The sequence below is a fragment of the Taeniopygia guttata genome, chromosome 1A (assembly GCF_048771995.1).
Source record: "Taeniopygia guttata chromosome 1A, bTaeGut7.mat, whole genome shotgun sequence".
Taxonomy (NCBI): Eukaryota; Metazoa; Chordata; class Aves; order Passeriformes; family Estrildidae; genus Taeniopygia; species Taeniopygia guttata.
In genome coordinates, this window is record NC_133025.1 from 12,115,206 (window position 1) to 12,127,904 (window position 12,699).

Genomic DNA, 12,699 nt, shown 5'->3' on the forward strand with positions numbered 1-12,699 from the left:
GACATAGGGGAACAATTAAATAATCTATAGCTCCCAAGTTTGAAAAATTGACAAATTAAAGGGGCAAAGGGTTGTACAAAAGAGATATCAAACCATTCTGCAGCAGTGAATGAGATGTTCATTGTCTCATGCAATACAAGAACTACAAGGCACTAAATGAAGCTGTAGGAGTCAGGTTAAAAAAGTAAGGAGATGGCAGCTCTTATGTAATTAATCTGTGGAACGCTTTGCCCAGCATGTTGAAATGTCAGAAGTTTGCTCTGGAGGAGACGGGAGAAGTTCAAAGGAATTGGGGTCAACTGAGGATTCCCAAACAAAGATAACTGTATTTGGCTCATGAAATCCCCACATCACAACAGGCTGGGGCTGCACTTTTGGTCTCCATTAGATAATGCACCTCACAGACCTCTGTACAGCTGGGTTTGATCCCGGGCAATACATAAGACATAAGTTTCTTACAACAGTGAAGGATCATATTTTACAGCATGACTTACCCCAAAAGTGGATTTTTAATCTGCAAGATATTCAGTTCATATATAAAAGTTAATCCAGTATATGTGCTGGGGTAATTGAAATAATGCCTACACTGCATTCTGTACGGAATAGAGTTCTCATTTTCACTGTAGGTAGAAAATAGAGAATGGGAAAATATTGCCTAAACATATAAAGCCTCATAATTTTTTTGGAAATTGATGCAAAATCAGAGAAAAAATATTCCAAAGATATGAGGACAAATGGTTAAAAAGCATGATACTTCTGAAGAACTAATTTCTGAACTGCTTGGTAATTGCAATAAATTCTGTATTTAATAATTATTTCAGGAAATTTCATGTTTCTTAGTTATCTCATAGCAAATAATTTTTTCCAGATGCTTTCCATGCTTCTTTCCCACTCACAGTTTGCTTCATTCTCTTAGTTTCTTTTTCTCTAAGAGCAAACACTTGGCTCTAAAAAACTAAAACAAAAATCAAGAAAGTATTCCCAGAAAAACCTACTCCATGCAGTATCTACAGTGTTCTGATTTCCTTGCAGAATAATAATCTTAACTGCTGAGATGCTGACCTTGTGTTTTTATACACACCAATGACACTACAGCTGGATTGAAGATGGGTAAAAATAGCAAATCCCTCACAAACTGAAAATCTGATTTCATCTACCTAGGTACATATTTTTACAAATGCAATACTTCTGCTTGTAATACTATAAAGTATGCAGATAATTGAAATGTATACAATACCAAGCTAATTCTAGACAGTTGTCCTTATATAGAAATGTTAAGATTTCACTCTTTCACAGTAAATCTATCAATTTTCTAACATTAGAATATAGAAGTACTTCTTCCCCTTTGAATACCTGAATAGCAAAACTTGAATACACCATGCTACTGATGTTAAAAATAGCATTGAGTCTATTTATGACATTGTTCCATAAAATCCAAGCCAACAGGTCTCTGACACTTTAAACATTTGTATTGAAGGTGTCTTAGACTAGAATTGTTCATGTTAATTTTCCCTACCTAAATTTTATTTATCCGATGTAGTAAATTTTAAACAGCATTTTAAAGAACTCCATCCATGTTCTAAATTTAAAACTATCTACAAATCTGACCATGGTAAATTTATTAATCCCTGACATGTTGCTGTAACTGGAGAAAGTTTGTGGCCACTCATTTAACAACAGCTATCAAGAAATATGTCCATGTAAAATGTAAAGGAGATTGATTTTCATTCTATTTATCATCTTTTTAGACTATCTGTGATAAAATTAGCAGCATTTGACCACTTTCACCTACCATTCTATCTTCAATCGATTTTCATACACTCTTCCTTTAATAGCATTGTATTCACTTCGGCAGCTAAAAAGTTGTTGCCTTATTTGGGAAGCTTCACTGGAAGCTTCTTCAGGGAGCTGTTCTGCTTTTTCCAGTTCACACTGTTGTTCCAGTTCTGCACTCAGGCGTTCGGCTTCCTGCAACAGCTGGGTCTCAGATTCCTGTAAACTGCATTAAATAGACTAATTTAGAACTAGTCAATGTGCAGCACAAGCTTTGTATTTATACTTCTTTACATACCTATAATATTTAATTTAAGGTTTTCAAGATGAGATGGAATTAAGATCTGTATAATCTTGTCTGACCTCCTAGTTGACCCTGCCTTGGGCAGGAGGTTGGAACTCCTGAGTTCTGCTCAAACCCAAATCATCCTATGATGCCATGAGAGCAGTGGATTCTGGTCTCAGGGGGAGTTTTCTGCATACCTACAGTTGGAGTGAGATTCAGCTCATCTAATTTTAACCAGATGATAGACTGTTACTTAGTCAAATTGATTTGTCTAACACTTCCCAGAAAAGAGAAAGTGAATCCATTTTATCCTAAGAAGTGCCAAAGGCTAGATCTGATTCAGTGTGGAGACCTAAAATAGTGAAGTATCCACTAGGACAAGGCCCAGTCTGGCCTCTATGACAACTTGAAATTCTTAATAAGCACTAGGACATCTACCCAGTGATGAATTGCATCTTGCTACTGCTGTAGTGCTACCAAGACCTGAAACAGCTCATGTAATGATACAAAAGCTGAAAATACATTTGTGGACATGTGTGGAAGCTTATTATAAGGCCTGTAGATCAATGATCTGATTTGTATCACCAGATTAGCTCTATAGAAACTGACTCCTGTCAGTGTCTGGAGACTGGCATTCATAATATACTTAGGAACCTGTGTTGTGACAGCTGAAAAACATCCTAAAGGCTGTTAGTATATTGATTATTATGGAAAACTCTTAAAGGGAACAACAGTATGACTACTCATATACAATACACTACACATAAACCTATGCTTTATGCTATAGAAATATTGTGTATGCTTCCTCAATATTAGTACACTATGACTTTTATATAATGGTCTACTAAAATTAGTCACAAATTATGTAGAAGAATAAAGAACTATATCACTTGCCTTTTACTAACTAAAAATATAGTGCAATGTTTTTTTTTTTTAAACAAAGGAACTTAGAATTTCCCATATTGAGAAACTCTAGACATAAATTTTGGCTCAGATTTGACATTTATGACTTAAACAGAAAAATAATATTACATATCACACCAAAGAATAGAGTTGAGATGGTAAAATGATGATAAAAATACAAAATATAAAACTGACTATACTGCACAAACATTGTTGAAATAATATAGCAGAAAAAGTTTTGTTTCGTGCAACATTTCTCCCTAGATAAGCACTTCCTTTTTCTAAACTAGAAAATAAAACCACAGAAATCAACAGAAAACAGTGTGTCTTCATCACTAACAAATAATTTCATGTATTTACATGTATATGTTAAGCAAAAAATAAAGAGACTTATTGACACTGGATTCTATCAGAATGTATGCAGTTGTGGGAGAAAATATAATTGGTTGTACTAACACACAATTTCAAACACAATTCTTTCATAACATATACACTTTACATACATTTACATAAACATGTCAGTAAGTGAATTAATAAAAACAAAGGTTTTAGTATTTATTCTTTTAAGTTAATAAAAAAATATAAACAAGAATTGAGTGTTGAATCTAGATTTTGCTCTCTACACATGCCAACAGTATTTTTTCATGTGTTGATTTGAATTTAGTTGAAGACAATGAAGAAATAACTGCACATCTACAGAATGTGCATATACAGAATCCCATGACTGCAAAAGTAAGTTTGTGCAGTCTGATATGGCAGTTTTTGAATTTGTGAAATAATTAGAAATTTAGCAGAGACTTAAGAAAATTAGATTCCCAATCTGCTAATGAATCTTTATTATTATCTGAGTATCTTCTAGTTTGGGTTAACAGAATATTCATACTAGGTTCCTAAATTGAGGTAATATAAATAAAATCTACAATTAGGCCACATAACTGAGTCACCAAAAAGGCTTTCAGAGGCAAAATACAGGCTCAGATACTTTAACTTTAGATGCCGTACTACAAAGTAGATGGCTGAGACAACATCACAATGGGATGAAAGCCTGTTCTCAGCAAACGTAAATTCAAAATCATTTAAGACTTTGAAGAAAATAATCAAAGATGGTTTCTTCCAGGTGACATCTTTCTGCTTTTAGAATGCCAAATTGTGCCAAACTGAAAACAAGAAATAAATTTGCCACTAAACAGAGGACTGCACTATACACTTATAGCTCTGTGTACATTGGCAATAGCCTTGGAAACTACCTGCACACAGAGTAATTGCATTTATGATATTAGACAAATTTGTATTGTATATCAGAGAGATCAATTCCAACAGTTTGGCACAGCTGTCACAGGGAACTGTGCTGCATAAGATGTATGAGGCTTTCTCCTTGAGATTTTTATATGCTAACACAGGAAAGAAGAAAACACACAGAGCTTGAAAATCTCATCCTGTGTCATTTGTGTTAACATGGCACTGCAGCAACACTAGGAGAGATGGCATTAATTAGGAAACGGAATGAATTCAACTGTAATATGTGAAAAAATAAGTTCGTGATCCACTGAAGCATACAGCACGTTAGGGTGAAGAACTAACAATTAAAAAGTGGTATTGATCCTATGAAGGGTTCTTTACAGGAAGAGAATATTCACATACTGCACTTACCACCAGGACAGTCCTTACAGCTGATGAAGAAACCCAGACCCCTGCATATATCTGAATAAGGAGAAAGTGTGTGATCCCTATTTCTTTCTATAGACTGTTAAGGGACATTGGTACCTTGATCAGATGAGCATGTCTACTGATGTTAACATATGGACAGTTAAATCCTAATTTTGATGCCTGAATACCACTTTTGATGTCCTTAAATAAACTGGAAATCATGACTGATTTTTACTAACTGATTTCCCTTGCTTTCTTTTAGCAGTAAGAGAAATTTGTCTGTGAGAATTAGTGCTTGTTCACACATTGGTGTTCTGCTTGACACATAGTTACATCTAATACAGAATGTGACATCATGATCTCTGATCCAGTTTCTTACAGAAGGATGACTATTTCATACTCCTGTGAGAATGATGGAAAGAATGAGAGATTTAATCTACCATCTAACATTTTCATGCTTTTGGTGCATTCTCTTAAGGGTAGTTTTAAGTGTGACAGAAAGGACAGCTGAGATATCTGGGATATAATCAGATAAATATTCTTGACTTGACTTGAGTCTTCGAGTCCTGTTTACACTCGGGCCCTATTCTACTTCTATACACACAAAAGCATTGCTTTTACATAAATAAATGTCCCATATAAAAGAACATTGTATAAATACATAAAACATGTAGGAATATGCTTGTATTTTTCCAATGAAAGACTGTTTTCAAACCAACACTGGCTGAAAATCAACTAATAAGCAGCTATTGGTTTCTGCTTCAGCTCAGTGAACACCAGTGTGATAGAAACCCTCTCTATCAATTAATCTAAACACCACAAAATATGTTTAGATCTGAGCAGTTAGAAAAGTCTTCTTCTATTTTCTAGGAACCTGGACTGGTTTAGTAGTGCTGTTTTTAATTTTGCTTTTCAGAAAGATTTGCTATCTATCAGTAACCTGAAATAAATTCAGATGATGTTTCACAGAGTCAGAACGATATCCCAACTCCCCATTTTATTAAGACAAAACCAGAAGAGTCAGCTATCCTCAAGAAAAACTGTTATTTCAGTATTTTGAGAATCCTTTTTCAAATTACTTTACATTACTTTGCACTTGTTGCTAGTCAGGCTGCCAGGAGGCACAGCAAATCCCAGCATCATGCAAATAAGCAGGTATAACCTGAATTAGTTTTAGAATACTTAAATTAGGCTTTAGCTTCAATGACAGAATTGCCATAAAGTTTTTAATTTCAGCTGTCAGTGAAAGTGGGATAAAATATTGTTAATACGGTGGATGTTATGGTATGCATTACAAGAATGTAACAGGAATATCATGATGCTGATTTTACTGATAATTACAGGTATGCTGTAAGTAGTATAAAATTATTACTAATAAATACTAATGTAATGTTGCAGTATTTTCAGTAGGACTGCTGTGTTCTGGGACACACGGTTCACCTGGCAGAGCTGTAGAATTGTGTTCCCTTTTGACCCTCTCTGTCTCTCTCCTTCCACTCACACATGCCCTTCCCAAGCCTGGCACCATCTCTGCTCTCTCCTCCAGCAAGTACTGGTGCAGGGCAGGCTCACAACTAATACCCTGATTTCCAAATTTCATTTCACTTCAAAGCTTAGGCTTCTGATCAAAATCTGTTAGCAGTCCCGTCTAATGTGACTGTCAGTATTCTCAGAGGGTAAAATTCACACTTATTTAGGAGTGACAGTTTCTTTTCCTTCTTAGAAAGGAGCCTTTAGCTTCTTCAGTTGCTCTCTATGATGTCACCTCAGTAGGTCAGTCTTTTCATGTATTACAATTCTGGCTACAGGATCTTCAAATACATATTTATTTTAAACTTGCAAATTGTCTGTTGCAGTCTGTACATCCATTCCCAATATTATTACATTTGTATTAGAAACAAAGATGTGCTTCAAACAAGTATTTAAGTATCCCAAATTACCTTGAAAGTTCCAATTAAATAATAGTGGTTTTCAACCTTGGGCTTCCCGTTTATAAACTATAACTGTAAGAGAGCCTTAAATCATAATTAGGCTTCAGCATGAGCATAAAGTACTTTAAAAACATAATGTTTTGCCTACTGAAAGTCTAAAAAGAAATATTATACCTTATCACAGCCTCATACAGCAAGGTGTACTGTTCCTTCAGCTCAGCAACTCTGGTGTCTGTGATTTTTCCAGCAGAAAATAGCTATGGAAGGCAAACAGACAGTTATGAAATCTCCTAAGCACTAATACTTTCATTGTGCTGCAACTTTTTATAACGGCAATTGGCAGCCTTTCAGTTTATACAGACATTGGTAACATAACAAATTAAATACACCACCAAATCAAATAAACAGACAAAAAAAAAAAAAAAAAAAGGTTATTTTCATAAAAATTTAAGGCATAAATGTAAGAAAATAAAGAATGTTTCTATCACAACTTCAGTGCTACCTGCACTGTACCATATCTTCTCTGACTTTCTGTCTGTATTAATATTTCATGATAATTCTGTCTTGACTTTGAACTCAGGCTCTAAGTAACCTCTTTTCACTGCTTTAACTGGTCCAGTTTTGGTATAAACCCACTGGCCTGCATAGGCAAAACTGAGCCTTAAAGTGTCTCTGCAGGCAATAAGGTTGTAAAAAAATACAGGAGCTAGACTAAAGCTGGATTATCCCCACGCAACAGAACACATTACCTTATATGCCTGTGCAGATCTTCAGCAAAAAACAAGATCAAACAGGTCTTTTAAATACATCCAGAGCTAGTGACTCAAATTCTTCCTTGAGTTCAACACTTGACCACACTTTCAGTGAAGAAATGTTTCCTAATATCCAATCTAAACCCCCCCTGGTGCAACTTGAGGCCATTTCCTTCTGCTCTATCACTTGTTACCTGGGAGAAGACACTGATCTTATGGCTACACCTCCTTTCAGGTAGTTGTAGAGAACAGTAAGTTCTACTCTGAGCCCCCTTTTCTCCAGGTTGAACACTCCCAGCTCCCTCAGCCACTCCTCATCAGACTTGTGCTCCAGACCTTTCCTGAGCTCTTCTCTGGACATGCTCCAGCACCTCAGTGTCCTTCTTGTAGTGAGAGACTCATAACTGAGCATGGGATTTGAGGTGTGGCTTCACCAGCACTGAGTCCAGTGGGACAATCATTGCTCTAGTCCTGCTGGCCACACTATTCCTGGGTGATATTGCTTTAGAAAACCTTTCTTCCCCTCCCTTGGTCACAAGTAAGGAGAGCCAGGTTAAATCCAATTAAAAAATGTAAGCTGATCCACCTCTATAAAAGTCCATGGCTAACCTTGTGGGACGACAAGTCAAACCTGCAACTTCTATGGGACCCTGCCAAGAAATGTGATTATGCAGATCTACTTAAATAAGAAGGAAAATTACCACAGCACCAAGAAAATCCTGGCAGTTATAATTCAACCCTCAGAATATTCAGAGGAAACCATTTAGAACTAATCCTATGGCCAAGAAGCAGAATAGACGTCAATATGTCAAAGTAAGTATATATTTTCTTGATAACTGTTCAAGTTTATTTTAAGATCTGTTTCAAAATATTTCATGGTAGCAAAGACAATCTTTGCTCCCTGAGACCCCAAGAACAGAAGGTCTGCCTTTCATTTTTTTGCATGAGATTAAAGACAAGCAGCCCTCAAATATTTATTTTGGCATTCTGTATGATCAAAGATACTGTTCACTTAAGTTCAAAATACTATCTAGGTCTTCTGCGAGAAAGAAAATATTTCCCTTTCTCAACCTATTTATTTCTTAGCCTCATATATAGATATAGTTGTCCTGTTTGTGTGGTACCTCACTAATGTGCTTTCTCCCCACTCCTCTGATCTGTACCTGTGAATTACAGGTTTTTTTACTGCTTAGGTTCTCACTGCAGATCTATGCCATGTTTGACAACACTTCCACAGAAATAAACTTGCTTGTCCTGGAGGCTGTGTCTTCTTCTTTATGTCCATAAACTTCTTAGAGATTTCACACCTAATTTCTCAGTTCAGTTCAGCGCTAACAGCTCTATTTCAAGAAGGCTGGTCCCATGCAATGTGAAGACTTGTACCATTGAGGACTACACAGGACAGATTGCATGGATGGCATACCAGCATGTCAAAGGCAGTGAGACTTCCTGGAAAGTTTCATCACCAGATAGTTCCTATTACCACAGTGTTATTGGAAAAGCCAAAGAGACAGCACTGGGATACCCTGGTCCTAGGATTTGTTATTAAAATCTGCTATACTGTTTTCTCTAAGATTCTTGGGAGAGCAGAAGAGAAAGAGACAACTGTTTGAGAGAAAGAAATAGTTTGTGGAAGAAGGGAGCAAACATGTGATCCTACTCTAGAAAAATTGTATTATTGTGATGATAAAACCAGACAAGAGATGATGCCCCTGATATAAAGATATGCAATTCTTTCCAGGTGGCCTGTCCTACATTGGTGATAAAATAACCAACACTATTTATGCACTCACAGTTCATTTTATTGCTCAGAAGCTCTCACATTGCTGGGTTAGGTGAAATGTAGGTCTCCTCAGTGTAAGTATTTACATTGCTACACTGAAAAGTAAAAGAGCGAGTGAGAAGACGGAGAAGTGAGGAAAAAAAGGGCTTGTAAATGGCAGTTGAGTTTTTTTCAGTCCTGTCTTAACCGTAATGCCTTGTAAGAATTGAGGTAATTTTATTATACTGGTAATCTCAGATCTGGAGTCTGGGATATAGTCAGATAAATATCCTTGACTTGTTGAGTCTTCCAGTCCCATTCCATGTCATTTGTACTTAACTGTATATTGCTTTTCTCAGATTTTCTTTCTCATTTTATAATGTACTGGGACCCCATACATTTTCAAACACACTCAACATTGATAGATCATCTGGATAAAGCAGAAGAAATTTTCCTTATCTAAATGCAGAATTACTGGAAAGTTGGATGAAGATTTGTCTTTCAACAAATGGTTGCCTGGCAACTTTCTGCTCATTTCCCCATACTCCCATAAATGCAATTACATGGATTATGTGTCTTATTACTAGATTTACTTGAATATTTTTATTTAAATGTAAAATTTCTGTTATGTTTATTTTACCAGATTTAGTTATCCTTAAATTACCCTTGTGATTTTCTAACTTTGTTACAATTTTTTATATTGCTATGCGATTTGAACTCTGGCTTTTCTACCAGAAAAACAAAGCAAAACAAAATATAACAAAACAAAACCAAACCCAAACCCATGTTCCAAAGCAAATTTTTTCCTTCAATCAGTGAAAAGTCTCAAAGTGCTGGACAATTCTGTCCTATTACAAAAAATGTGGAGGAAAATTTTGCAGAAAAGGTGAAAGGGAAAGACATATCCTTAATATTTTTCTAGCAGGAAAAGGTAGATACTCTGTCTCTGAGCAGGAATAATTTAAATACAGGAATCCATGAGAAAAACAGAACATACTTATGCTCAAATATCTGTTCTGTACACCTGAAAAACTTTTATCTTACAAGTCCATATTCACTTGCTACCAACAGCTCCCTACCAGACCTGTCTTCAAAATAACCTGATGAAAATTCCAAGAAAAAGTGAGCACTATGTGAGGTTATACACTATCTGAGGGACCTCTTTTATATCCTTCCAGCTTGACTTCAGGCACACAAGCCCCTGGAGACCTAAGACCACAGTAGTTTCTCCAAGCTTGTAAAGTGGATAGAGATGTTTGTAAGAAAGAGAATATGTCAGAATAGGAACAGGAATTAAAACCACAGAAGTGAGAGGACCCACCTGATAAATGAGGTACTCATCCATGTGAGCAAATCTACTGAAATTTGGCCCTAACTTGATCAACACCTCCTCACTCTGCATTAAGTGCAGTGGGCATTCTCCATTTTATCAGATTATATTCATTTCTTTCTGACAGCTTAAAACAATGCAGCAAGGAACTAATCTGAAATTCCAAAACAAGTTTTCTCTAACTCAAATGTGATATAAATAAGAACACATTTCCTCTAGGCGCATTTCCCATTTCAGATTTCAAGGCTCTTAAAATTCTTTTGGGACTCTCCAGAAATGCATAAAATTCAGCCAATAATTAAACATAAATAGATGATGGAATCTGAATATTGGTCTAACTCTTCACAGTTTTTTGACAAAAAAGCATATAAAAAAAGCACAGAAGATAAATGAAGTCACCATCAAGAAATTACCGCTTAACATCAATCCCTTACAGTAATTATTAAAGTGAAACATTTGAGGCTTCTTAGGAAATACTCAATTTCAGCAGTGCCTAGGATCTCTGCATTTTGGAGAAATTATGTAGCTAACACGTGTTTCTAATTATGTTTGCAGTTACTGCAAAACACGGAAAATGTATTCTAAGCTCAAATGGAATAATAATGCTTTCCCTTTCTTCATGCTAAGTTGTAGGTTTTGTAACTGTAACAAGACATTGTGACTACACTTAGTGTAACTTTAACACAGAATTTACAGCATTTTATATTCTTTGCTATTTCAAATATCTGAAATGTTTCATCAAACAACTTTTTTGCCTCCTAATAGAAGACTGGAAAAAAAATATCAAGAAATTAATATATTTTATCGTTTGTATACACTCAGGATTTCAGTATAATATTAGCCCCTTGGCATATGGCTCTTCTGGCCAGTCTGTTTTGTCAGGTTTGGAATTTTCCTTCCATGCTGTTTATTTGAAGAGCTTTTCTTACTTCTTTCATATAATATTTAAAAGGTTTAACATTAAGCAAAGAGAAAGGGTAAGTTCTCCTCTGTGAACAGAGAGCTCTGCCTCCTCTGTCAAAATCCTCATGAAGCCACACAGTTTGGACACAGCACACAGCTCAGGCGTGCCTTATTTGGGAGAGGAGGCAACACCACCTTCTCAGGGGTCGTTTCAACATCGTAGCAGGGCAAGAGGTAAAAGCACACTGAACCCATGCTATGACTCTTGCCTTCCTGTCCATATTGCTGGATACCACAGAATCACAGGGCTAGGGATACTTGCAGGTGTTTGGATTGCCCATGCCTGAGATATCCAAATTATCTGGGCAAAATCTTGGACCCATGATAGCGCCCTAAGGGAACTGAAGATTCCTTCTCAAGTTCAGCCCACTGCTCAGAGCAATTCAAAACTTCTCACTAATTTTGAAGGTCATGTCCTGGCTACTTCAAGATGGAGCATCCAAAAATGAAGGAACACCAATTAAAAGCTTGTGTTTGGAACCTCTCTCTCAATCTTAAAAATAGCCAAGCACAACACAAGGTAATATAATCTTTACACTTTTTATTCTGTAATTGTGCATTTTTCAATATGTCTGAAATATTCATACACATATGAAAGACGAACACTTAAATATAATTTCTCTACTCAACAACATTTCAGGCGTCACCACATATTTCAAATTATTTTATAACAAGAAGATAAAAGTCACTAATTTAAGACAGTAAACACTTAGTTCGCAATAAATTGTAGTTATTGGTATGTAATTCTGCATTCCATTTTGGAGATTGGGAAACATTGAAAGCACACAGAGAAATAGCTATGCTGCAGATATTTCGAGAATGATATGCCTTGCTTAAGTCATTATTCTAGAGAAAGGTTACTATGATAGAAAGTAAAGAAGAATGCACTGACGGCTTTAAATAGATACCGTAAATGAAGTTTAAAAATAAGATATCATCACTGTTACCTGGAACTACATACATTTATTACAGGAAGTAGACTTTAGAATAAGTATGGGAAGTCCATAGAAAAAGCCTATTTATTAGCTTTTCAAGTAGAAAAGCTATTTGTCATTGAGTTTCCTAAACATTTAATTTAGGTAAGAAACAACAACACTTGAAGCCATGCATAGGTTATTGGTTGCACAAATGTAGTCGGGTGGGAGTAATGGCAGACACAGAAATAATAAATACACTTATGTACAGTAGATACACTGTATTGCCTTACACTGAACTTCTACAATTTTACTTTTTTAATTACAGATGGATGAACCAGACATCCTTTAATGAAAAAGAAACTGCTGAAGAGCCTCCTAAAACTAACAAATAATGACTAGGAAAAATAATACCCCAAATTCTTTTCCAAGGCATAG

General features: G+C 35.8%; 1 protein-coding gene across 4 annotated transcripts in view; it reads right to left on the reverse strand.

The window, feature by feature from the left end:
- CCDC146 (coiled-coil domain containing 146) overlaps window positions 1-12,699 on the reverse strand; it is a 67,803-nt gene that overhangs the window by 30,085 nt on the left and 25,019 nt on the right. For 3 of the 4 annotated variants that reach the window (XM_041713757.2, XM_030263745.4, XM_072919369.1), the window contains exons 3-4: window positions 6,715-6,797; window positions 1,793-1,999 (exon numbers count right to left, since the gene is read on the reverse strand). In XM_041713757.2, coding sequence (XP_041569691.2) covers window positions 1,793-1,999; window positions 6,715-6,797 — 290 coding nt within the window. Of the gene's footprint in view, window positions 1-1,792; window positions 2,000-2,071; window positions 2,783-6,714; window positions 6,798-12,699 lie in introns of those variants that run through there. The other variant, XM_072919374.1, reaches the window with a different exon arrangement.